Source organism: Gasterosteus aculeatus, chromosome 13 (genome assembly GCF_964276395.1).
Source record: "Gasterosteus aculeatus chromosome 13, fGasAcu3.hap1.1, whole genome shotgun sequence".
NCBI classification, from domain to species: Eukaryota; Metazoa; Chordata; class Actinopteri; order Perciformes; family Gasterosteidae; genus Gasterosteus; species Gasterosteus aculeatus.
In genome coordinates, this window is record NC_135701.1 from 15,012,239 (window position 1) to 15,037,974 (window position 25,736).

The following is a 25,736-nucleotide window of genomic DNA, read 5'->3' on the forward strand; positions in this document are numbered from 1 at the left end:
TCTGGATTTGTCTGTTCACAGAAGCATCCTGCTCTAAATGTCACGACTGTCTTCTGATCCAACACACACACGTTTCAGAACTTCAGAGCTTTTTTTGAGAGAAACTGACAGGAACGACTGCTAGGAGAAAAAGAAAAACTTTTGGGTATTTCAAATTTTGTTTTATTAACAATGCATCCCTTTGATAGGATTGTATGTTTCTTTAGGTCATCAATTCCCCCCCAAAACATACTGTACACATTATACAAGGGAAAACACAATTCAGGCAAAAAAAAAGAAATTAACAAAAAACAACTTTAAATTATAATACAGTCTTGAGGAAAAAATATAAATAACTTTTTTTCTTCTCTGGTTGAGCTCACTCTATGGTACAGACATATAATAAATAGATCGGACCTGACATTACTCAGCTGATCTATGAATCATCTCTCTATGAGTCCATTTGTGTAGCAGCATTATAGCAAAAACAAGCCAATGGAAACAGATCCCCGTTTCCCTGGAAACCTTTTACAAATCCTTTAGTCATCATCACACCACCCCCTCCTCCATCTCAGGCAATGACAGACAGTGATATTGCATTGTGGAAACAGATTCAAGGGGAATTATATTCCTACAATGTGACGGCAGCATTTAATGGCAGCCTATTCCTTTTATTATTATTATTGTTTTCTAAGTTTTACAAGCAAGAAAGACGTTGAGGTGACATTAGAACGTTGCCATGCTTGTTGCACATGCAGTGGAAGTGAAGCACAGAGGTAAGAAGGGGCCGAGTTGTGTAGCCGCAGGGGGGGGGGGGGGGGGGGGGGGTATGCAGGTTTTGCAGACGTCTGTGAGCAGAGTTTCGCACAGAATCTGTAATGAATCATTATACAGATAACTTTACAACTGAGCATCTTTTAAAAGGATCAACCCACCTTCTGAGAAAGCCTACCGGTAATGTCTGAAGAAATAACATTAAAAAAGGTCCTAGGCAAGTAAAGGATGGCATTAACTAGCATTTAATTACATGCTATTCTCCTCACGTATTGTTTAAGGGTGACATATATAGTGCTTTAGAAAATACTTGTGATGTTTGATTGTCTGAGATACAAGGAATAGAAAAGTAATCGGCTGTCTGTGCGGACGAGAGGCTACAGGTTGTAGGAAGTGTCGAGGCAGGAGAAGCAAAAGCACATATCTGGCTAGAACAGATCACAAGTCGGGGTGGAATATGAACCAGGGAGGCTCCAGATAAGTTTTAAAAACAGCAGGACCCCTCCTGTAGTGTTTTGTTTCATGAGGAAAAAAGAACGCAGGGGTCCGAGGAATCACTAGGTCGACACAACAACATGCCTTATTCACGTCATTACAGAAAAAAAAACACCGCCTCTGGTAAGAGATAAAATGTTGATAGAACCTTTTTTTCTTTTAAACACGCAAGTCTTTGTGTTAATAATACCGTTTTCTCCTTTAGCATTATGTTGATGTATTATTGAGTGTTGCTAAAGATGTGCCAACATATCTGAAAACAGTATTTGGTTAAACCGCTACCCCTTTTTCCTGTTAAAAAAAAAAAAAAAAAATCTTAAACAGCATTAGGTGGGTCGGGTTAAATCTAAAAATTAAATTAAATCTGAAATTAAATCTTTGTTTAGAGATAAACACGTTCAGTTTCCAAAGACGGCGAGCGCTGACCACCTTCGCCTCCCTAGCTATGGTAGGAACAGAAACTTGCCAGACGCCTTCCCAACCCTATAACTTATTTACTGTCGGCTGTTTTTCCATTTTGGGTGGCAGGTCCGAGGCTTTGCAGGGAACACAAGGGAGCGGACGGTCAGGATTCTTCAGGAGAGACACCAGCTTCTTCAACGGGTTTTGGTAGCTTCGTCAGGATCCCCTCTGCTTCTTCATACATCTGAAAAGAGGACATAGGGATAGAATACATGGAATGGCAATCACAAAAGATGCAGAATCTCAGGTAATGCAGGACAACGGGTAAGTCTTACAGGCATGAATTGCACGTCCTGGAAGAGTTCCTGTATGAAACGCCGCGACGTCAGGCGGAACATGCAGTGAGCTAAGAGGTGGGAGACCTCGGAGTACAAGCAGATGTCGTCAAACGCATAGGGAAACTTCTCCTTTATCCTGCAGGAAAACGACACTCATGAGGCCTTGTCGCAATTGTTTCTCCAACTGAACGTAAATCTCAAAAAATGTACGTAGAATAAAGCGCTTTACGTCAGCAGTCCTGTTTCGTGGCCTTTGGTTCCTACAGAGGAGCTGAGGTTGATGATGAGGCGGAGCACCTCCTTCCTCAACAAGACTCGGGAGGCGGGGCCGTCTTCGGATATCACCTTGCTGCCTACAAATATTCAGTATTCGTCACCATAAATACAATATCAAGCACCACCAACAAGCAAATCCTTTTGTCATGGAACCAATTACATTTAGACATATTATCGTCATGACAAAACTGCAGTTATTGGTGTTCTTACCCATGACAACATCAGCGGGTGTGGGCGTGCTACAGACGGAGCTTTGGGAGACAGCAGCGTCGCTGCAGCCCGACACGCCGGAGAACTTGGACTGAGGCATCACCTCCAGGCGATGGCCGCTCTGCCCGCCCCATGACGGGAAGTCGACAAAGTCTGAGACAAATAAACCCCGGGATTGGTTAAATTCTTCGATGAATTTAACGCACACGCACACACACACACACACACACCTGTCCGAGGGTGTGTGCTGTTGATCTGCGGCTGTGTGGGGTATCCTAGTACGCTGGCTCCTACGCAGTACAGGCAGTTCTCTTCGGTGTGCTCCTGCAGCCCCGTCTCTTCTGAACCCACCGTGTGGTTCTGGCTGTCACCTCGGCACACAATCAGCTCAGAAATACTGAACTGTTGTTTCAGCGACGGTAGAGCAGGGCGATCGCCTGCGGACGGGAAAGCCCAAGTTCAGCACAGACCAAATATTTACATGTTAACACTTCTCTGTTATGGTTGAAATTTGAAATCAGGCGTAAAGCTGAACTCACCGTCTCCATCACCAAAGAGGAAGCGTTTCCGCTCCTCCGACGGCGGGCTGATCCTCTGCTGAAAGTAAGCCGATTCTCTGATGTGGAACATGTCGTTGATGTCCATGGGCAGCGCCAGGCCAACGTAGTCATCGCTACACCCGTAGGTGGCGCTAGAAACCATGGAGCGCACTGAGGAGCAGCGGTGAAGAGTGCTTTGGTTGATGGGACTTAGGAGTTCCTCTTTGTCCAGAGAGGCAAAGCTAAGAGCCTTCAGGAACCTAGGGAGGGCAAGAGGAGAGGTACGTGAGAGGATCCGGGGGGAGAGACTGGGACAGAAAAAGGATCATGAGGAACAAGTGAAAGAATGTTGGATAAAAGCAGAGGGACGCGGTCTTAGTGAAGAAGGAGGACGTTTGGGATCACCGCCAGCTAGCAGGCCGGCAGCTTCAGGTAAAACCAGCAGACACACGTGTGCATCCAAAGTTGGTTTTAGTTGCAATGTCAGGTACATCTTTGCACAGCTTCAAATAAACTCAAGCACCCAAGGCTCAGAAATCTGGAGCGTTACACATGAAAAGCACCTAATTAACAACCAGTAACCTACTAACGCTACGGGAACTACAGCAAAGACACATTTGTCTCAATCTGTGCTAGGCGCTGCATCTCTACTGGGAGGGACACTGCGTAGGTCCACCCACCGCGGTGCAAGTGTTCTGGACAGCCTGCGGTACGGACTTAAGACGGCGGGATCTGGACAGGTGCCCCTCCTGTCCGATATCCTGACAGACGCAGAAAGTGCACAAAAAGAAAACACACTCACACCTGTTATTGCCATGTACCCCAGACACATTGGGTGCTTAAGCTACTTACCTCTGCGGCAAAACAGGCAATTTATACCTGGAGCTTTGGGAAGTGTGATACACAATTTTCTTCCCTTGCATTAAACTCAAAAAAATGAAACAATAGACTCCAAAGAGAATTTGGAGATCAAGACGCAGTTTGCTCAAATTACGCAAAAAAAGATTTGTTGTTCATACACAGCCATGGCCCTAAAATTGAGCAACAGAAAACTATTCCAGCCAATCAGCAACCGGTGACTTTTGTGCTTGTGCACAGGTCAGGTGTGGGAAAAGGCCATGGACGCATGTAGAGAGGCAGTGGAAGCGAGTAGAGGGTTTGATTTAGTATCTTTGATTTATTTGGGTGTCGATTTAAAATATCAACCATCTCTCTTCAGAATCTTTGACTCCACCTTAACAGATGAATGTTTCCTCTTCTCACCTGAAGCTTAAGAGTTTCTATCGAATAACTATAATGGGTAAAATGCTTCAGTTAACGCAAAGAGAGACTTTAATGTACAATGCCAGTAAGGAGTTCTGTCCTTCCACTTTGAGAATTTGGTGTCCGACATACAGCACTCACACTATTTACACCAAATTGAGTGCTGCCTTCGGCCTCTTCTGTCCCATTTGTTTCCCCACCTGTTTCTTTCTAACATGGATGAGTGAAAGTTAAAACCGTTATGAGGGAGTTATGTCCTACAGTATCTCTACCATGATCTCATCTTTGTACCATTAATACTTCTAGGAAGGGTTGCAGCTCTAGAGGAAGGAGCAACTAGCAACTGACCATCTACAACAGGAACTACAGCAATGGAAGAACTACCGCGGGTAAAGAGCTACAGCAAAGACACATTTGTCTCAATCTGTGCTAGGCGCTGCATCTCTACTGGGAGGGACACTGCGTAGGTCCACCCACCGCGGTGCAAGTGTTCTGGACAGCCTGCGGTACGGACTTAAGACGGCGGGATCTGGACAGGTGCCCCTCCTGTCCGATATCCTGACAGACGCAGAAGGTGCACAAAAAGAAAACACACTCACACCTGTTATTGCCAAGGTAGAGAAAAAAAAAAAAAAACCTTTCCCCAGGCACACGTCTGCTTAAACTACAGTGGCAACGTACTTGAGGGGAGAAAAAACAGAGGATACATTCACGTAGACAAAATAAATACAAAATCAGTCAAATCTTGTACCTGCGGGGCGTCAATCTGGAATCCAAGCTGCCCGTCTTCATAGTGATGGTGTCGGTGAACAGCACGTCTTTGGCCGGCGAAGCCAAAGCTTCGCTGTGGGACAGAGACGGGTGGATCCTCTGCTGCTGCAGCCTCTTCAGCGTGGCGTAGCCCAGTGCGTCCCGCGGGCTGGTGTACATGAAGCTGCAGTCGGCCAGGCTCTTGATGGTGGTCACTGAAGGGGACTTGAGAGACTGAGCTCGCCGGGGCAGAGTGTGCGAAGAGCCCGGCGGCACCAGAGAGACAGTCGAGGACTTGGACGTGGACATGTGGTTGGTCTGAGCCTGGGGGGTGAGAGAAGAGAGCGTTTTGACAGTCTTGGCGGACACCACTGTGTTGAGGCTCACGCAGTCAGAGGAGTCTGGTTCGGGGTGCTCGGGGTTTCCGACCGTCTCTCTGGAGGGGCTGGAGCTCATGGAGCTGATGCCGCTGGTTGTGGTGTCCGTGTTAAAGCTCTGGCTGCGGCTTTTGAACTGAGTACCTCCGCCGCCACCTCCTCCTCCTCCTCCTCCCACATTGCCCCCGCTAGACGAGGAGCCGCCGTCTCCCGCCAGGCGCTCTCGGCTGCTCTGCTCCCTCTCCCCGCTGGGGTTCTCCGCGACCCCGTGCCCTGCTAGACCACTTAGTCCGAGGCCTGAGCCTCCCCCCCTGGTCAGCCTGCCATCCACAAGCTGCTCCTCAGAGCCCCCCCTAGTCCCAACAAAGGAGGTCTCCAGGCTGACTGTGGGACTTTTCGGCATCCCTCTGCCATTAAACATCGGGGTGAAGACGTCCCCCTGGTTGGGGCTGTAGACAGAGGGCTCCGTCAATGTCCTGTTGCGCCTCATACTTCCCATCTTGAGTTCTGTGGGTGTGCGAGAGCCTGCGGGGGTCTTGGGGTCATTGGTGGAGCGCAGCTTCTTGCTGGGGAGGGACAAGGAGGTTAGGAAGCGAGAGCGACCGAAGCGCGTGGAGGCCAGGATTGTGAAGGGGCTGCGGTCCTTGACGGGTTTGGAGTGTAGGTAGAAAGAAGGCTCGTCTGACTTGTCCGGAAAATCATACTTTTCATCGTCCAGGATGTACACGTCTGAGAGCACAAGAAGCAAATCAAGGATAAAATAGCAGCATAAGAAGGCCTATCATAATAGCGGGGCCACATCGAGGCTAGCTTACTATGATAGAGGAACATCCTAAACACAACGAGCACCGTGATGGTCAAATAGATTCAATAAAGCACAGACAAAGTAAGTCGTAGGACTCAACATACTTGGTTGAGACTCGCTCTCACTGTTGTGCCGCGAGCTGGTGGATTCAGAGTTCAGGCTGAGCGTGCTCGGCACTGAGGAGAGTTCAGAGGTCAGCTGTGCATCGACCTCTTCAGGAGTGACGGGCCACAGCGTCCGGCGACTGTGCCTGACTGAATCCCAACCGTACTGCTTCAGCACCTCGCAGCCCTGCCTGGTCTTGGAGATGACACCCAGCACATAGACACATGTCCTGTGGACGAGAGACAGTTTTACAGGACTAATCCATTGCAGCACTTAAAACCTGTCGTTAAGAGGAAGAGAGTGTTTATATCCTCACAACATATATTTGGAAATTTTGATTTCTGAAAACTGAAACGGGAAAAGAGAAGCCTACCCTCGTACTGACAGTACGTCACAGTGCTGAGCCAATGCAAGGATGTCAGGGACAACATTTTCCTCCTGCAGGAGATTCAGTCCCCAGTTTGAAGAGCCAATGTTGCCCTGCACGGAAAACAACAAATCAACTAGAGCATCTCTTTGTGACGATTATTTCACACTATTGTAGCAACAGAGTAACAGGTGACATATAGCAAGTGATCCTGACCAGGGCCCAAAGAGCAGACTTCAGCTGTTTAATACCCTCCCAGGTGTCCAGCATCGGGGAGCGAACCGTATAGCTGAGGTCAGGAACCACACTCTGGAGAAGAACAGAAAAAGACCCACGTTAGGAAGAAAAGCTGCTAAATCTGCAGACAATGAATGCAGAAAATGAACAGCGTGCTGTGGAACGGCCCGAGAAATAAAGTGAAGGAGTTACCTGAGTCTCCAAAAGATGACAACCAGTCTTATCGTGGACCAGCTGACCATACAAGTGCACAGGGAGATAGACGTTTGGTCTTTGTAACCTGGAGACACAACCAGAGTTTAGGCATCAAATTAGGGATATAGATACACACTCTACAGCGTATCCCGTGACCTCACGTCAGGTGATTAAAGGTGACTAAATCCAGTTTCTCACCTTTGGTTGCTGCGTCGAACGTAGTTGTCTCCATCGACGGGTTTGCGGTAGGTTGTTAGTGCTTCGTTGAGCTGCTCCTCTATCAGGTCCACGTACTTAAGGTTGTATTCCTGCAGTCAAAGAACAAAGTCTTATTATAATATTGTAATCAAATCCAGTTGCAAGTGGAATGCGAATGTGCATTTGCTTTGGATGTACATCATGTCCTGATAATACCTTCTGCCATTTGTCCAGCTGTTTGCTGACGTAGCCTCTTTCATTGAGGTAGGAGAAACCCTTGGGAATGGACAGGAACCTAAACAGCAGACGCAAGATGTGCAGTTTATTCACAAAGGCTTTTGTACTAAATACACGGCTGAATAAGCAGCAGTGCTGCTGTAAACACCCACCTGAGGAGCAGCAGGAGGCCCTTGTCCCCCAGGTGGGACAGAGCTGGTTTCAGCTGGATTAGAGCGTGGAGGTTGGCCTGTGCACCAGCAAAACATACCAAGTTAGAACAGAAAGTGGGGTCAGACAAACACCATTCGCTTGTTTTTACGGCTAATGAGAGGGAATGAGGAATGCCAAACTGAAAAAGGACAGAAAAAAAATTCCGTTGATCTGTCCGGACGGGACAGTGTTTACAAGCAGTCACCTTGTCCTCGCAGGCCTCGTCCAGTATGTCCAGGGCCTCCATGGACACAGCCTTGTTGTGGTCATGGAGCTGAGTGACCAGCAGCTCCATGCCCCAGCTGCTGAAGAACTCCACGCTGGCACGCAGCAGCACACAGAGGTGTTTGGTGGCATACAACCTGCACGCCTGCTCAGAGCCACGGTGGGAGAAAGAGGAGACATTAGCATGCAGATCGTGGAGGTATCACTTTGCATTCGAATACCTCTATAATGAGAAGTTTAACGTTTAAACCATCTGGGCCAATTGAAAACATGTGCTGCTTTATTTATAGTTTTCATCGGATGCCCTTTTGTTGCTTACATCAGTAGCAGCAGTGAGGATCTTGGAGAGGATCACTCTAGCCAGACCGTCTCTGCTGTAGTCCAGTGTGGATACAGCGAGCTTCAGCACAGCATCCTGGTTCTTCACCGAGCACAGATTCAGCAGGCTGCGGAAGAAGAAAAAAGACAGAAAAACTAAGCGTTGTCAGCCAAACCTCAGTAGAATTCTTCTCATCTCAAACAGCCATTTGGGAAGGTGTTACATTCTAGGTCCATACACTTACCACTGAAACAGGCCACATTTCTCCAGCAGTTTGACTCCCTGCGGGTGTGAAGAGAGTGTCCCCAGGAAGAGGAAGTAGTGTTGGCTGAGTGTGGTGAGCAGACCGTTACTCTGCAGAGAGCGTTCAGGCTTCAGCCCTGAGGACGAGGACAGCCATGACACCATGTCCCTCACCAGGTCCTCCAGGTAACCCTGGCCGTCCTGCGGAGAGCGAGAGGAAGAAGACCGAATGGGTCGACAAGAGAGACAAGTTAGAAAAAGACACGAGGGATAAATAGGTAGGTGTGTTCTCCTGTGTACTTGCACACTTCTCTGACCTCGTCTGATTCCACGAGGAACTCGATAAATTGACAGCCAACCACAGTGAGTTGTCTGGCCTTTGGGTGATCCAACGCCAGCCCTGCGTACAATTTACTGCTGGGCTTATAAAAGTACAGCAGCCTTCGCACAAACCTGCATCACACAGCAAAAAAGAAAAAGAAGACGGTATGTAAAACAAACTATTTCCAATGTTCTACTGGTTCGTGATGATATTATGGAGTCTTACTTGTGCATTTGTTCATCTTTGTTGTTCCTGAGGTTTACGTGTGGCCACTGGGAGAGAAAACACCACATCTAAGCATTGCAGAGGAAAATAAATCTACAACCGAGTTGGTGGTGCTCGGTGACATCATCATTACCTTAAGGATGGTGGCAATAAGCAACCAGTTCCACTCCAGGTTCTGCTTGTGGTTGAGGATGTGACTGTCCCTAAGGTTCATCATCAGTGCTTCCTCGGTGTCCTGGACACAAAGACAGAAAAACAGTGACTATAGATATTGGATTTGTTTTCTTCCTTCTAAATAATTGAATATGTTGCTGGGATAGAGAGGTAGAATATGAGAAGCATGTTCAGAATTACCTTGATGGCGTAGATGTCCCTGTGGACACGCGAATGGGACTCTTTGCGGCTGTGTGAAGACACAGACTTGCGGATGATGTGGTCCAGGTAAAGACTGTGTGGCTTCAAACCTTTCTTTTTCTTCTCATGGAAACACTTCAGATTGTTGACGGCTGCACTTGCCCGACTGTAATAAAAAAGATACACGGGAATGTTAAAAATATTTAAAAGAATGGTTCATAGTTCATAGTGTACCGTCTTTACTGTTACAGAAGCACTGTGCATGAGAGAGACAGATATATTAAATGGCTCAACGACCAAATGTTTAAAAAAAAATACCACACATTTTTCAAGATTATATTTTTTTTAGTTCACAATTCTGAGAGTACTTACAGTCGTTTTTGCTGTGGGATTTCAAAGGAGGCTGCCATGTTGATGAGGCTGGGGAGGCAGTGCAGGTGATGACTGTGAGAATGGGGAAGGATGCTGTTTGCCTAAACAACAGAAGGGCAGGTGGGGGAAGATTTCGTATCAGAATCACAATAACTTAGTCGTAGTGGGCAGTTTTTTCAAATGAATTAATATTTTGCAGGGACACAAAAAGAACAAACAGAGTATTCCCTAGATTGTAAACAATACTTTCACAGTTTTTGAAGGTGTCGGAAATGCATTTTGCATCTTAACATCACCATGTGCAGAAGTTCTCCCAGGAGGATAGTGGCCCTCACAGCGAGTTGATCATCACTACTGGTCACAACCTCAACAAGACCCTATGGTCCCATAGGTGAGAAGGATGCAGAGATGGATATAGTTTATTAGCAACACGGTGTGAAACTGTAACACAATACAATCAGAGAAAACAAGAGGCTAAATATGTGTTTTTACATCAGCCCTACAGTGTTGAGAAGACAGCATCAGCTCACCTTTAACAGCCCACTGCTGATGAAGGCAGAAAGAACAAACGCCAGGTAGTTGTCCATCAGATCAGGCCTATAGAAGCAAAAATATACATATATGTTGATGCTCATATAAACACTGAGCTAGCTGTTGTGTCATATGTGCCACTGGTATTCTCTCATATTGTGTCCCACCTAGAGCGGGCTCGATGGGGCAGGATGACTTTGGCCTCAGCAGCAAGAAACCCGTCAGAGAGTCTCCAGGTGTCCTGGAACCTGGCCGGGTCTGAGGAAGACCAGAAAGAAGAGAAGCTTACTCATTGTGTCTAAAACACAGAATCAGTAAGTAAGTAATTTCCAGTTTGCTAAAGCATTTCAGTGCAACACTTTACAGTATGCTGTGTGTCATGATTATATAAAGGAAAAAAAGCCAAACTACCATTACATATAACGAATTCTAAAAGATACAAAAGACGTTTCTCTCACCAACACTTAGAAGAGCTTCCGTGAAGTCTTGAGTTGCAATGGGCACAGGGAGCCTGAATATCTCATATAACACCTCCAACAAGCCTTTCTGCAAGGCAGATTGCATTAGAGTAATCAGACACTCCTTTGACCAGGACAAACTGCATCTGCGAGAGCTCGAAAGAGCACATCCGATATACCACGTTGGTGCTGTGTAGTGCAATGCTTGTATTACTAGAGGGTAGCCGAAAACACAGGAAACAGATATAAAATCGAATTTGATCCATCTGTGCCACAGCAGCCTTCCAGTCTACTGCATCTCCCTCTGTGCTGGGATTTAAATGCTCATCTTAAAACAAATAAAGCACACACAGCTAATCATGTTGTGACAGGTGTGGTCGAGGAGTTCTGGCTGTATGACCCTAAAGCAGCAAAATCTAAACAATTGAGGCAAAGTTATTGATCGCTAGCTAAGCTCCGCCCCCCACTGACTAACATTAATGTTTAGTTTACACATTTAGCGTGGAGGGAGCGCGGGGGGGGGTTGTATAGGGGACATATGATGTTTTCAAGGGTGCTTGACTTCAGCACGGCTCGCCCCAGGGTGTGAAGCAGGCTAAGTCACCCTAATCTCTTAAGTCACTCTAAAAGATTAGCTTTTATATAATGGTGTATAGGGTCGGGAAAAACTCCATTACAATTGAGCCTTCTTGGAGAAATATTTTCTTTTTTTCCAAACATAAAAGTAATTTCAGAGAGAAGCACAGTGTGTTTGGACAGATATATCCAGGGTGTTAAAATGTATAAATTATGTTTTTATGTAGGAGTTTTACATTTAGGGAGGTACAGTATATCTCCTCCCAACCTCTCTGGGTAACGATTACTACTAATACACAACACATTGTGCAGTCTAAGTCAAAGAGGGACAGTTGGTCACATGGGAAAAGTTTGCCTTCAGGGTTTTTTTCTGACAGAGAGGGTCCATTAGAATCAAAACCACAATCTTTATTGTGATGCCTAAACCTGTGAAGGTTTCTGGCAGATGAAGGTGAACAGTAGCGTGCAGTTGCTAAGCTACAACCGGCGAGCCCGTGTCTGAGTGGAAAAGCCTTTTATGAATGATATATCTGTTTAAATACTCACCCTAACTTCCATATTTGGTATGCAAAGTAAGCCAATTAAAGATTGGATTCCAGAATTTCCAACTTTACATAGGTTGATAATCCCTGAGAAAGAAAACAAAAAAAAGAGATACAACATTATATTCAACCGTAAAGTAAAAGTGTTACAAAACAATAAAAATCTATTTCACAAATAACTGTATTTATTCCTCCATCCAAGTTCTTACCAGACCAGGAGCGAAAGGCTGCCACTATGGCCATTCTACTGGACAAGAAGCGGGCCTCTCGGTCCTCCCTGTGAACGGGAAAAAACACACACACACACATTAAAAAAAACAGACACCACAAAAGGAACAAAATTAAACTACACGACATAAGCACTGAAGAACGTCACGAAAATGACAAAAGGTTTTTTTTTAGTATAAAAGCTAATCTTTTAGAATGACTTAAGAGATTAGGGTGACTTAGCCTGCTTCACACCCTGGGGCGAGCCGGGCTGAAGTCAAGCAACCTTGATAACAAGGGTCATATCACAAATCAAACACAACAGAAACGCCTCAACCCTCTAAAAACATGGCGTAACCAATATGGGAACATGGCAAACTGTACACAAGAGTGAAATGTCATAAGACCTTTAAGAATCTTTTGGTTTTCTGGTGTAATTCTGGCCCCCCATGCACCCCCCCGTACCCGAACCACACTCACTTGAGCTGCCCTTCAGCCGTGTCTGCGTTGTGACGGTAGTGAAAATCTGTGAAAGGCGCCAGGATTTGCTGGAGGAGCGAACACAGACCAGATGAGTGTGAGTGCAAACTACAAAAGACTTTTGAGCGTTTATTCAACATTAAGTGGAAGCATTCTTAAATACCCCCAGGAAACTTCTTACAGTAATCACCAACCTGCCTCACGTCTCATATGACATCCGGGTGGACAGTTTGAATGTGGTGATGAAATGCCTTTGTCCCAGGTGTTTGTTTACAGACAACGAGGCTTGAGAGAGCTGCTGTAACTGATTACTGTAAAGCTCCATGGGAAAAAGACCAGCTACCTAAGACGACTGGTGTGACTCCACCAGCCAGCACGCTGGCTCATCTGCACACCGCTGAATATCGTGTACGCGTACCTCCAGTTCGACGTCAACGCGCACATACTGACGGGTACGCGGGTGGTTGAGTAGATGCAGGATGGTGGTGATCAGAGCTTCGTTGATGCGACTGAGCTGACAGTCAATCACGCTCTTCAGGATGGTGCTGAGGCCTCCACGTTTGGCCACTACCTCCGGGTTCTTCAGAGCTACAACGCAAGCAACAAAGAAATGTTACTGGGGGTTTTTTCACGCTTTCGTGACAAACATTTCCTCCCATGTGACATGGTGGCTAGAAGGGGGCTTCTCACAGCGCGTGATCAACCAATAGTTCTCTTGCACTGGAGTTGTGGGTTTGCATCGCTAAAGGACAGAAACTCACCCAGCTCACAGACGATGGCGATGGCGGCGCGGACCATGCGGTCTCTCTCCTGTAGTCCATCGGTACCCACGGCAATAAGAGAGTTTGCAACAGAGGAGGGGAACAGCATTGCGTTGACAGTGATAATCTACAGTGGCAGAGAGGAGGAATATACAAGTCATCAAACAAGTTGGGACAAATAACTATGTTTTTTTTTTTTTTTTTTTTAAACATAAGGGGCTGTGAACAAGGGGTTGTTTCATTGAGTTGATTGCCTGTAGTGCTTTTCTGAAATAAGACCATGACTGTATTTGTGCAAGAGTGTGTGTGTGTGTGTGTGTGTGTGAGAGAGAGAAGAGAGTTTACAGTAATCTAAAGAATGGTATATAAATAACGTGCCTGAAAACTTTTGCAATTGTCCACACACTGACACAACTGTTAACCCAATGATCTTTCTGGTGGCATTACGGCGAAGCACTGAGGCCACATGGCAACTTCAGCATTATGACAGAGACTGAGGCGGTAGAGTTATGGGATGAAAAAAATAAATACATATGAGCTTACCTTTCGGACTAATCTAAGAGCTTGAGTCCTTTCTCCCTCATTGCTCTGCTGGATGTCAATACATCTAAAACAAGCACACAGGCTTAATTAGTAATGCATTGTTCTCATTACCACAGGGGAGCAAGTAGGAGCACAACAAATGTGTCAGCAGGAGGAAAACATGTGTGACTGAGGCAGGATCTTACCTTGCTATCAAATAGTCCACCTGTAGTCGGAGGACCTTCTGCAGCACCGTGGTGTCTCTAATGAGGTAGCGGAGTGCCCGCAATCCGGCAGCACGCACTTCCTTAGCCTCATTCAGCAGAGCTAGTCTCAGACTAAGGGTTCAAATCAAACACACAACAAAGTGCTGTAATCCCCTTAACGATTTCATAAGCACAATGACTTCTAAATCCTGCTGTTTTTCAATTGAAAACTCAAAGAAAAGCATCTAGACAGACCTGACTTTGGCTGAATAAATAAATGTAATGACGAAAACATTTACATTTTTCATTTAGCTGACGCTTTCATCCAGAGGAACTTAAAATGGTGTACAATTAATAACCAAGGCTGTCTAAAACACTTACCAAATAATGATTTCTTCATATGTAAACCCAAAGTTTTCCTCGCGGTGGCTAATGCTGCATAGCAGCTGTAACACAGAACAAAACATACATTAATTGATTCATACAAGGAAACCCTTAACATGGCTTTGGTCAAGACGTGAGAGACATTCAAAGAGTTTCAGACAATCTTTCACAATGAGCGGCGTGCCGTTTTACAGTGTAAAGCATTAAACTAACACACAATTTAATTTGACAAACAGTACAACACGTCCCTGCGGAGTTCTGCATGGGCAACGCCGGTGTTTGTCTCACATCTTTCCACTTGTTTGTTAAATGCGCGTTTGCAGTAGATAATGTCATGCGTTCACTGGTGGTAGATGGAGGTTCTAATCAGAAAAGCATTGGAGCAACACATTCACAGGTCCAGTAGTTAGAGTCAGCTTGAGTCACCTCCACCATTTGTTATTTTAAGTGCACTTGCTCATATGAATACATTGATTACACATGAAAAACACGGATAACAGAAAATAGGTTTTATTAATCTTCTGCCTGTAGCCTATTTGTTCCTGCTTTCTGTAGCCTGCGAGGCAGAGCTGCAGACACAGTTGTTTAGCGCTAACTACCACATTCAGAATTTTCCTCACCGCAGATCCTCCGTCATTAAAGGGACGCCCAAAGAATAACGTTCAAGTCCAATGCCCACAAAAGCAGTTCATTATAAAAACAACAAGTTCTTCCTTGAAGCAAGCCGTAAATCTAATCTCTCCTCGTGCATAAGAGAGGAAAGAGAGACGGAGAAAGGCGGGATGGCTGACGTTAGCCATGGTGGGTAGACGGTTGCTTTAAGCCAGCTGTGATGTCAGAGCTCATGCTGGCAGGAGGAGGGGAGAGGAGATGGGGAGAGGGGCATGTGACACTCTCTGGGGGGGGGGCTAGGTCACCCCTGCTGTCCTGGAACGCTTTAAAAAGGAATCAGAGGCACAGCTCTCTCTCTCTCACACTCACATGTCATGGCTATTACCCTCCTGTCAGTTCTACACAGGAGAGTTGGGTGCACGACAGGCCTACATTCAGCCGCCATGCCGCTACAGTGCCAGCTGCAGCTTTTTGAGGGCCAGCACTTATTGGCTGCAAAGCACCCAACCAATATTCAAACTACGCCCATGACGGACAGAGTTGGCTAAAAACCTGCAGTTTACTACGCTGAACTCAGCAACCGCTGGGCAGGACCGCTTCATCAAGGATGAAGTAAATGTCTTCAGCATTTCCCAATTTGCTATTGGGGTGAAATAATGTCACTAACAATAATGAAAATAACAGGAGGGCTCGAGACTAGGAAAATGTGTGTTGGCTGGTAGGCAGAAAAACACCCAGCAGAGGTAACTGGTCACGTCACAGGGTGAACACAGGCCAGATCCGCACAACAACACGAAAATGTTAAACCACTGTTGACATGAAAATAACTTCTGCATTTGCAGTAGCTGCAAAAATCACTCATATTCTCCCTCTTTTATTAATTTACAAACATTACATCTGTACACTAAGTAACACACACACACACACACACACACACACACACACACACACACACACACACACACACACACACACACACACACACACACACACACACAAAAAGGCAGGTTGATCGCCTTGATCTCAGATGGTTGAATCACACCATATGTACCGCAAAATGTTTACAGGTAGTGGTCAAAAGCATTACCTTTATGAAGTTGTTCAGGTGACCCAGTTTTCGCATATTACTGACTCCGTGTGGTTTGGCCACATTTTGAAGGATTTCGCGGAAGTTTTCTGATGGCTCTGTCGGGAAAAAGAAAAAGGAAATACGATTCAGCTTGGACAAAAATGTAGCCAATGAACTGTAATTGACATGTTGCAGGAAGGTTGGTTGTGGTGACTGCAATCCGGTAGAGTCACGTGAGGCTAAGTACGGGAGATTGCTGTGGACTCGTTCCAAACAGACGCTGATTCCTCCTATGAAGTTCATTGTTTTTTATTAAGTTAAAAACACATCCAAGCGGGCGAAGCGATACACGATGTGCGCCGATGCAATAAAGTGCGCTGTAGGATACGGTCAACAAAAAGTATCGTCTCCCGACTCACCCCCATGTCCATACAACCATCCCTCTGCCAGGGTGCCTACACTCATTCATAAACCACTGCACCCCTGCCCACGTGATTCTGCTGCTAATTACATTTCAAAATAAAGTACCAACACTCACACACAGGAAGTGGCGTTCGGCCGCTACATCCCAGCCCCTAATTATAACACTGTAGTAATTACAAAAAAGACACCATAAAACATACATCAAACAATTGTCCATGATTAATATTCCAATAAGGGGGTGTAGTCATCTTCTTTCACGAACGAGTCTAGTCTAGGCCAGAGGTTCAAGCACTTAGCCTGTCAAGGTGATCTTTACCACCACCTTTGTCATGTGAGTAGTAAGTCAGTCAAAAGTAATTGTCTCTTCAGACGTCTGCTTCCAGTAGCAAACAGACTTTGGTTATTGGCCTATCTAAACAATTGGTCTTAGTCTTGATAAGTAGCCTTCGTACTAGTCCTTTTCTGTCTGGAAAGGTTTGAATTACTTTTCCCATGACCCAGGAATTACGAGGTGCTGTTTCGTCCACTATGAGCACTATATCTCCAATCACGAAGTTGCGTTTCACGCCAGTCCACTTCTGGCGTTCCTGGAGCTGCGTCAAGTACTCCTGGACCCATCGCTTCCAGAACAGATCGGACATGTACTGGACTTGCTTCCAGCGGCGGCGAGTGTAGAGGTCGTCCTTCTGAAACTCCCCTGGTGGTAGAGATGGGGATGTTTTCAGCAGCAACAAATGATTGGGGGTCAATGCCTCCAAATCATTAGGGTCGGGAGAAGAGTTGGTGAGCGGACGACCGTTAATGATGGACTCTACCTCACAGAGAACGGTATGAAATCCGTCCTCATCAAGATTCTGTACCTTAAAGGTAGAATTGAGAACTTTACGTATGGATCTTATCAATCTTTCCCAAACTCCCCCATGATGTGAACCTGTAGGAGGATTAAAGTTCCACTTGATGCCTTTCTGTAGAAGAATGTCATTAATCTGAGCATGGTTCCAGACTTCAATAGCCTCCCTCAGCTCACGCTCTGCTCCAACGAAGTTTGTTCCATTATCCGAGCGTATTTCCTGGACTTGGCCGCGCCTTGCTACGAAACGTCGCAGTGCATTGATAAAAGCACTGGTATCCAAACAAGATGCTACTTCAATATGGATTGCTCGTATGGTCAAACAGGTGAATAAGACTCCATATCTCTTCACCATGCTCCTGCGGCTCTTGACTGCGAAAGGGCCAAAGAAGTCCACTCCTACCCTGGTGAATGGGGCTTCTTCTGGGCAGACTCTGTCAACGGGCAGATCTGCCATCTGTTGGCACCCCGGAGCGGCTTGCAACCTACGACAGACGACACACTTGGTCAGGAGTCTTCTTATAGCTGTAGTAGCACCTGGAATCCAATACTTCTGACGTAGTCTTGACAACACATAATTGCGTCCGCCATGGCCCACCTCTTCATGAATATGTTTGAGAAGAATATTGGAGATGTGGGAATCTTTGGCTAAGATGATGGGATGCCTACTTTCTTCGGGCATAGCTGCCCTACTTAGTCTTCCACCAACTCTCAAAATGCCATCCTCCAACACTGGCGAAAGCTTGTAAATGGAGCTGTTCTTCCTAACACTTGTGTCAGTCTGCAGGCTGATACGCTCATCAGAAAACCGCCTTCTCTGGCAAAACTTGATAATTTCAAATTCTGCCTTCGCTAGTTCTTCCACTGTGAGCAAACTGCTACAGGCCAGGGCTTTGATCACCTCCGCTTTATGCTCTGAGGAAAGGTGCTGTTGCTTACTCAAGTTCAGCTGCCTCGTTTTCTGGCTGAGGGACACGAGCAGATTCTTAAACCTGAGGATCCAAGCCACGGCCCTTTTCAGATGGGTCCAAGAGGAGAAGTGATTCATTAAGCGAGTGGTGGCGTCCACCTCTGACCCTTGCATGGCATTCACTGTAACGCTAACCTTGACCTCTGGATCATCTGGTAGGAGTTCACTTGAACGATCTGGATTCGCAGGCCAGTCCTGTTCGGGGTGTAGCAGATACTCTGGTCCTGACGGCCAGGTCTTATTCTTGAGGAACGCATCTACCTTCAACCCTCTGGAAGCCACATCTGCAGGATTGCTCGTGGTACTTACGTACCTCCATTGAGATGCCTGAGACGCTTTAAGGATTTCTGATACTCTATTGGCCACAAAGGTACGGAACCTTGATGTTTCATTCCTTATGTACTTTAGCACCGACGTGCTATCTGTCCAAAACAGTGATGGCTGAAGCCTCATATGTAATTCCCTTTTCCAAAACGTGTCCATGCGGCTTGCCATGGTAGCAGCCGTAAGCTCCATACGAGGTATCGAAACTGACTTCAATGGCGCTACCCTGGATTTTCCCATGACGAAGGCGCTGTGCACCAGGGACTGTGCGTTTTGCGAGAGCAGATAGGTCACAACACCATAACCGTCTTCACTTGCATCTGTAAAGTGATGCAATTGTGCTGCGATGACTTCTCCAAAGTCTAATGGTTTTAGGCACCTAGGAATCTGGAAGTCTTCCAACTGACTGAGTTCCTCCAACCATTGTGTCCATCCCTGTGCAGCGGAGGGTGGTATAGGCTCGTCCCAACCAAGTTCTTTTCTACACAGCTGTTGCAGGATGATCTTGGCAGTAAGGACGACGGGACTCAAAATTCCCAAAGGATCATAAATTGAACTTATGACAGAGAGGATACCCCTTCTTGTCAGAGGTTTTTGTTGCACCGTGATCTTAAACTTAAAGGTATCTGACTGAAGGCAAAATTGTACCCCCAATACCCTTTCCACGGGAAGTGTGTCCTGTTCCAAGTCCAAGTCCTTCATATCTTTTGCCCTTTGATCTTCTGGTATTGCTGTAATCACGGCATGTCGATTACTCGTCCATTTAGTCAACTTAAAGCCGCCTTTGGAACAGATGGACACCAGATCGTGCTGGAGTGCCACAGCTTCTTTCTCGGTGGCTGTGGCTACGAGGCAATCATCCACATAGAAACAATGTAAAACCTTCTCGATAGCTTCCCGGCTGAACTGCCCTTCATTGTCCTCGGCACATTTTCTAAGTGCAAAATTAGCACAACTTGGTGATGAAGTTGCACCAAAGAGATGCACCTTCATTCTGAAGTCCGCCAGTTCTTGTACAAAGTCACCATCGGGCCACCAGAGAAACCTCAGCAAATCCATGTCTTCGGCTGGTACTCTCACTTGATGGAACATGGACTCTATGTCTGCCAAGATTATCACTGGTTCCTTTCTGAATCTGGTCACGACGCCTATCAATGAGCTGGTGAGATCTGGTCCCTGCAGGAGCTGATCATTGAGAGACGTCATCTGGAAAGGTGCTCCGCAGTCGAACACCACCCGCATCGTCCCTTTTCGAGGGTGGTAGACACCATGGTGGGGGATATACCACAATCTCCCATCCTCACGAGCCAGTTCCTCCGTAGGTACTCGCTCAGCATATCCTTTGGAGACAAGATTGTCCATAAAGTCTGCATACTGCTGTCGGAAAGACACATCTCTCTTGAACCTCCTTTGAAGGTTTAGAGTGCGCTGCTCTGCGACTTTTCTGTTGTTTGGCATGTTTAATTTGCATTCTCTCAGGGGCAATGCGATCTGGTAATGTCCATTCACAAGGCTCGCTGAATTTCTAACCAGCTTCATGAATTTTTGGTCTTCCCTTGACAAAGCAGGTTGCTCCTCGTGGCTGCATTCTGGGAAATCAGTTTTGAACTGTTGCTGCCAGAGCTTATCCAAGTTTGAAACTGAAACTCTATTGACTGTGACAATGTCAAATGCGTCGCTGCTGTCTCCTACCAATGGTCCATTAACAGTCCACCCTAGAATTGTTTTGATGGCATAAGGTCCATCGTTCACGCTACGGATCACTTCTAATGGTTCCAAGGCCTTTGGCACGTTTGTTCCTATTAGCAGCTCGATTTCTGCGTCAATCTCTGGCAGATGAACATGTCGCAAGTGAGGCCATCTCTGAAGATCCTGTCGACGTGGAATATTTCCCTTATTGACGGGCATACTCTCCTGAGTGAAAGTACTTGGCAATTCGCAAAATATCTCACCATCCAGACCAGCCACCTCGAGACCTGTGACTAATTGGGTGTTCATGACCTTCTCTTGACCCATAGTACGTAAAAGGATACGAGTTTTCTTTCCTGTGAGATTAAGCCTATTCATTAAGTTCTCAGTGCAGAAAACGGCAGTGCTTCCTTGATCTAGGAAAGCATAAGTGAGCACTGTCTTATTACCTTTTCTAGACTTAACCTGTACTGGGACTATGGGAAGTTTACATTCTTCCTCACCAGCCCCAGTGAGGCCGTTGGACATTAAGGCCCTGCCCACTGCCGTGCCTGGCTCTTGTTCAGTTTCAGATTTTGCTTGCTTCTCCTTAAACTGAATATGAAGCATTGTGGGGTGCTTCATACAACACGCTTGGCATGTCAACCGTTTTTGACAATCTTTGCTGATATGTCCTGTACATAAACAGGCAAAGCAAACACCATTTTCTTTTAAGAATGTGATCTTTTCGGTGCGAGTCTTCTCTTCCAGGTGAGGGCATGACTCTAGAGTGTGTTCACCTTCGCAAAACAGACAATCTTTGATGGGTAAGGCAGTGTAGCGTTTCCATTCCCGTGTTCCAATATTCCTATTTTCCACCGTGGTCGCAGTTGTAGCGAAAATACTTCCTTTGGGTTTAGAGATGGTTCGATTCGTACTTTTACTTAATGCTGGCGCTGGGTCTTGGATATTCCCGAACACTGGGTGTGTTAGAATTCTAACTTGCCTTTCAACGAAATTAACAACGTCGCTGAATGTGGCCCTTTGGTTACGGCTCTCTTGTATCTCGCAGGCTACCGTTCTCCAGCAATCCCGAAGCTTGTATGGCAGTTTCTTTACTATTGTGAGCATATTAGCGGGCATATCCAGTTCATACATATACTGTACGCCATTCATCACGTTGCTACAGCTTCGAAGAAACAAACCGTAATCCTGTAATGCATTAACATCTTCAGATCTTATTGGGGCCCATGACAGAACTTGGTTCATATAAGCAGTGGCAATTATTTGCTCATTACCGAAGTGTTCCTGTAGCAAAGCCTTAGCCTGAGCATAACCCCTTTCAGGGTCAACATGCTGACAACTTCGTACAAGTTCCCTTGGGCGACCTCTAGTGAACTGTTCAAGGAAATACAGGCGATCACTGCAATTGCTCGACTTGCTTTCGACACCGTTCTCAAAAGCTCTTATAAAAGTGTGAAACTGTAATGGGTTGCCATCGAAAGCCTGCAGATCTCTTTTGGGTAGCGATGCCATTTGTTGTTGCTGTACCAGCAAGGTGGTTATTTCATTTTGCCTTTTCATAATTTCAATAACGTTGTTTTGACCACTTTGGCCTAAAGGACCTTCGTTGCTAAAAGTGGTTCCATGCTCGTGCATATGGTGCTGAGAAGTACAAAGTTGAACATGTGAACTTTGGGTGGCCATTCTGACCTTAGCTCTTGTGGCTGGATCGCTGATGCTATTTGTGACTTGCTCGTCCCTCTTAGGTACTGCCAACGTCTGAGGAACAAATGTAGCAGCATCGGCTCTCTGCTGCATTGACTGTGTTTGTGCTTCACCAAAGTAAGGATTCATGTTGTCGTATTGTCTTGCGCTGCCTTTAGAACCGGTCATGCTTGCTGCCCTTAGCACGCTCACTTTAGCCATGTGTGCAGCAATTTCCTCGTCCATCTTGAGTCTCTCTTTTCCTTTTCGTATCCTTTCCTCTTCCTCCTCCAGCGCATGTCTGTCCTTCAGAAGTCCTTGTCGTGCCATTAGTGCTGCCAGGTCAGCTTCAGCATTTATGCGAGCAGAAGAAATGCTTGATATAGATGACCTTTGAGAGCTTCTGGCCGTGGCTCTGCTGCCCACGTTGGATATGCTGTCAGATGGATTCACACAATCCTGTGGATCTCCCTGCATGGAAACTGCCTTTGCTGGTGCTTGTGGGGCGTGCATATCAGAGTCAGGCACATCTTTGTTTGAGCCATCAAAGTCGTTTCCATCCAAGTTCACAGTAGTTTCACTCAGCCATTGGGTAACATTGTCCTTGAAAACGTTGGTGTAACTCTCGATGCTTAAGAACCATTCCTTTTGTAAAATTTGTTCGCTTTCGGGTAGCAAAGGGATTAATGACTTATGTAGCTCAATGGCCGTGTCGTGGAGCTGAGTAAGGGTTTGTATTTGTTGTTGCACCTGATGTACATTTTCCTTTCTTTTCATAAGCTCTTTTATAGCAGGAATTAGCGCTTTGATTTTATCTACGAGCACCTTTCGCTCCTTTTGAAGTTTTTCAATTTTTATTGCCAAAGCCTTTGCAGTTAGTTTGACTTCTCGTTTTTCCATTGTTTCGGAAACATTATTCACATCGCGATCATGTGTTTCGCTCATTGTGCCTTCAAGTTCGACAGTTCAAGTTTCACAGTGCACCAACGAGTCAATAGCGTTCAATTAAATTCACGTTTCCAAAACGGGATTCAACATCCGATTCCGCACTGCCAAGCCAAACAATTCGACAGTCGATGTAGGCGAACGTCACCCGGAAAGACGGCGATCCCCAATGGACACCCGCAAACCGTCAAACTTTCCAAACGCAGCATGAATGAGAGTGGGGATTTTGCGTGCCTACCGTGGCTGTTCGCGTTGGGATGAATCCGTGGCTCGGTAAGGATCTCTGTCGCGATGTAATCCAGCTTTCTTCTTCGGATCCATAACCCCGGAATCCGACGGGAATCCGTGATAAAGACTGCGCGTTTGTTGTATGCAACTGATCACTTATTTGTTTACTTTTTTGTTGACAAATGTGGTGACTGCAATCCGGTAGAGTCACGTGAGGCTAAGTACGGGAGATTGCTGTGGACTCGTTCCAAACAGACGCTGATTCCTCCTATGAAGTTCATTGTTTTTTATTAAGTTAAAAACACATCCAAGCGGGCGAAGCGATACACGATGTGCGCCGATGCAATAAAGTGCGCTGTAGGATACGGTCAACAAAAAGTATCGTCTCCCGACTCACCCCCATGTCCATACAACCATCCCTCTGCCAGGGTGCCTACACTCATTCATAAACCACTGCACCCCTGCCCACGTGATTCTGCTGCTAATTACATTTCAAAATAAAGTACCAACACTCACACACAGGAAGTGGCGTTCGGCCGCTACATTGGTGGTTCATCTGGTCAAACATATTTAGTGTATACAGGCAAAACAGGGTCACAGCGGTACAAGCGTCGCCTGAGCGAGGAAGTCTATTTTTGTTTTCAGCTCCCGTCAACGATTACTGCATGTGCTCGTACAATGCTAATGCTAAATCTTAACGGCAGACCGAAGGCTTTTAAACTGTATTAAAAACAAAGAACTATCTTGGAAAGAAAGGGTGCCCCAGCGTTAGTTTAGGATGCTTGGGGAAAATATTCCACAAACAGCATTTGAAAGAGAGATAGAGAGATGGATAAATAATATATGAATTGGATGGCCATATATTTTACCGGAGGTTGCACCAAATGATAAGAGTTCATTAGCCATCAATTACTTACATCAATTAAACTCCTGCAAAAAAATGTAGCATTTAACAATAAGATTACTAAACTGAGGATGCTGTCATTAGATATGAAGAAAGGCATTGAAAAGGATTTTCAACCTAAGGTAACCAAAGGTGCATGAGTGCATCTCAATCCCTGCAATTCTTCCATAAATATACTCGATCTGGTTTCAGTAATTATGTCTTCCCTGTGAGTGTGTATGAAAGAACATTTGACATTTTGGGCTTCGTGGTCTTAAATTACTGGACACGGAACTGTAGAAAACAATCACGTTTGACACGCACGGTTCTTCACATAATTACGTCAATTCTCATAAAATACTGGTGTTTTTTCGTGCTGCATTTAACTGCAATTTCGGGGACGAAATGTCCTGTAAGGTACACGGAATATACGAAAAACAACAACAAAAAAACAGCCGAAGCCTGGGTTCAGAGAACCGCTGCTGCGTGTAAACAAACCGGTGTGCGCTGCCGCTGCTGCTGCTCTCACCGGTTTGAGTCAATGTGACCCAGCTGTGTACGAGTCTGCGGCTAGAAGAAGAAAAAAAAACACCCTGCGCTGTCCAAATGCGACTCATCTTGCAGCCTCGTAACCCACTTTCTCATACAGTCAGCGATGACTAATGCATGACTACAGCACCGGTGGTCGGTTGGCCGAATAACGGGCTATCTCGCCCACTCGTACCAATCAAAACAACAAAGCGTCGTCATGGCTGGTTAGCCGTGGTAGCTAGCCGACGCTAACTCAGCTAGTTAGTTAGCCGCCGCCTGTTATGATGTCGCTACCGATGTTATTACACGAAACAGAAAGGGGAAACTGAAGAAATGACAACAGCAGCGGCATGACAACTGCAGGGAATAACTGTCTTTTCCCTGCACGGGGGCTATTGTTTGCAGAAGAGCGCCTCATCCATTTTGAACAATACTCGCTTTCAGGGTGATGTGATGAAGCTCTGGTTAACGTTACCTCTGGTCAGATCCAGCGGTACGTTCTCTTCCCCGCTGTCATTCCGACCTGTGGGAAAAAACACACAACGGGGACATGTTGAGGGATCACGCCAGGGTCATCACGTGTGTGAGATAGTGTGTTTTTACAATATGCCGCAATCACAGACGCCACCCAGCCGAGTTTTTCACGCTCACCTCGCATCCGAAGACTCCGAATAGGACGGCCGCGGAAGCTGGCCGCCATGTTTCCAGGAACATACACAACACCGGAAACCTCGCGGCTTCTCGCGAGAAAAGAAAACAGACAACGGGGGGTTGACGCTGGCAGCAGCGGACCACCCACCGATCTGTGATCAGATTTATCCCGTTCGATCCCCGGCCGATTTTAGCAGGGATTAAACAAAAACAAAACATGTGACCTGGCGACCGGTCTTATGACTAGAGAGGACGATTCGACCAACGCAGATTGTTTTATTTCCAGATATAACAGCAATTTAAAATAGTTTAAAATGTACTTCGCCACACCCAATTACCAAAGCATGCATATTTATTGTTGATCATAAAATACACAGTAATTATAACAATGAATGTATCCGTCAAAGAT

At 46.0% G+C, this 25,736-nt stretch overlaps 1 protein-coding gene across 2 annotated transcripts; it reads right to left on the bottom strand.

Moving 5' to 3' along the window:
- Positions 1-139: 139 nt before the first annotated feature.
- Positions 140-25,556, bottom strand: LOC120830330 (rapamycin-insensitive companion of mTOR-like). 2 transcript variants are annotated; one of them, XM_078086866.1, is made up of 39 exons: positions 25,328-25,556; positions 25,152-25,199; positions 16,166-16,263; positions 14,464-14,528; positions 14,083-14,214; positions 13,898-13,961; positions 13,355-13,481; positions 13,012-13,181; positions 12,594-12,661; positions 12,116-12,183; positions 11,911-11,993; positions 10,789-10,876; positions 10,498-10,588; positions 10,330-10,396; positions 10,096-10,176; positions 9,800-9,900; positions 9,428-9,593; positions 9,207-9,308; positions 9,074-9,120; positions 8,844-8,979; positions 8,528-8,727; positions 8,284-8,410; positions 7,945-8,109; positions 7,700-7,776; positions 7,527-7,605; positions 7,311-7,420; positions 7,110-7,197; positions 6,897-6,989; positions 6,687-6,793; positions 6,313-6,542; positions 5,028-6,132; positions 4,754-4,834; positions 3,694-3,774; positions 3,014-3,273; positions 2,705-2,911; positions 2,475-2,627; positions 2,218-2,341; positions 1,986-2,124; positions 140-1,894 (listed from the first exon to the last, which is right to left on the bottom strand). In XM_078086866.1, the coding sequence occupies exons 1-39, from the start codon at positions 25,374-25,376 to the stop codon at positions 1,814-1,816; spliced, it is 5,358 nt and encodes a 1,785-aa protein (XP_077942992.1). In that variant the 5' UTR covers positions 25,377-25,556; the 3' UTR covers positions 140-1,813. The 2 variants fall into 2 exon arrangements, with proteins under 2 accessions (XP_077942992.1, XP_040050831.2); XM_040194897.2 differs by lacking the exons at positions 3,694-3,774; positions 4,754-4,834.
- Between the last annotated feature and the right edge of the window lie 180 nt (positions 25,557-25,736).

Coding starts and splice junctions, on each gene's coding strand:
- LOC120830330 (XM_078086866.1), bottom strand. CDS start 25,376: ATGGCGGCCAGCTTCCGCGGCCGTCCTATTCGGAGTCTTCGGATGCGA. Junction 14,215..14,463: donor TATGAAGAAATCATTATTTG/GTAAGTGTTTTA, acceptor TTGAACCCTTAG/TCTGAGACTAGCTCTGCTGA. Junction 7,606..7,699: donor GGCCTCCTGCTGCTCCTCAG/GTGGGTGTTTAC, acceptor TCTGCTGTTTAG/GTTCCTGTCCATTCCCAAGG.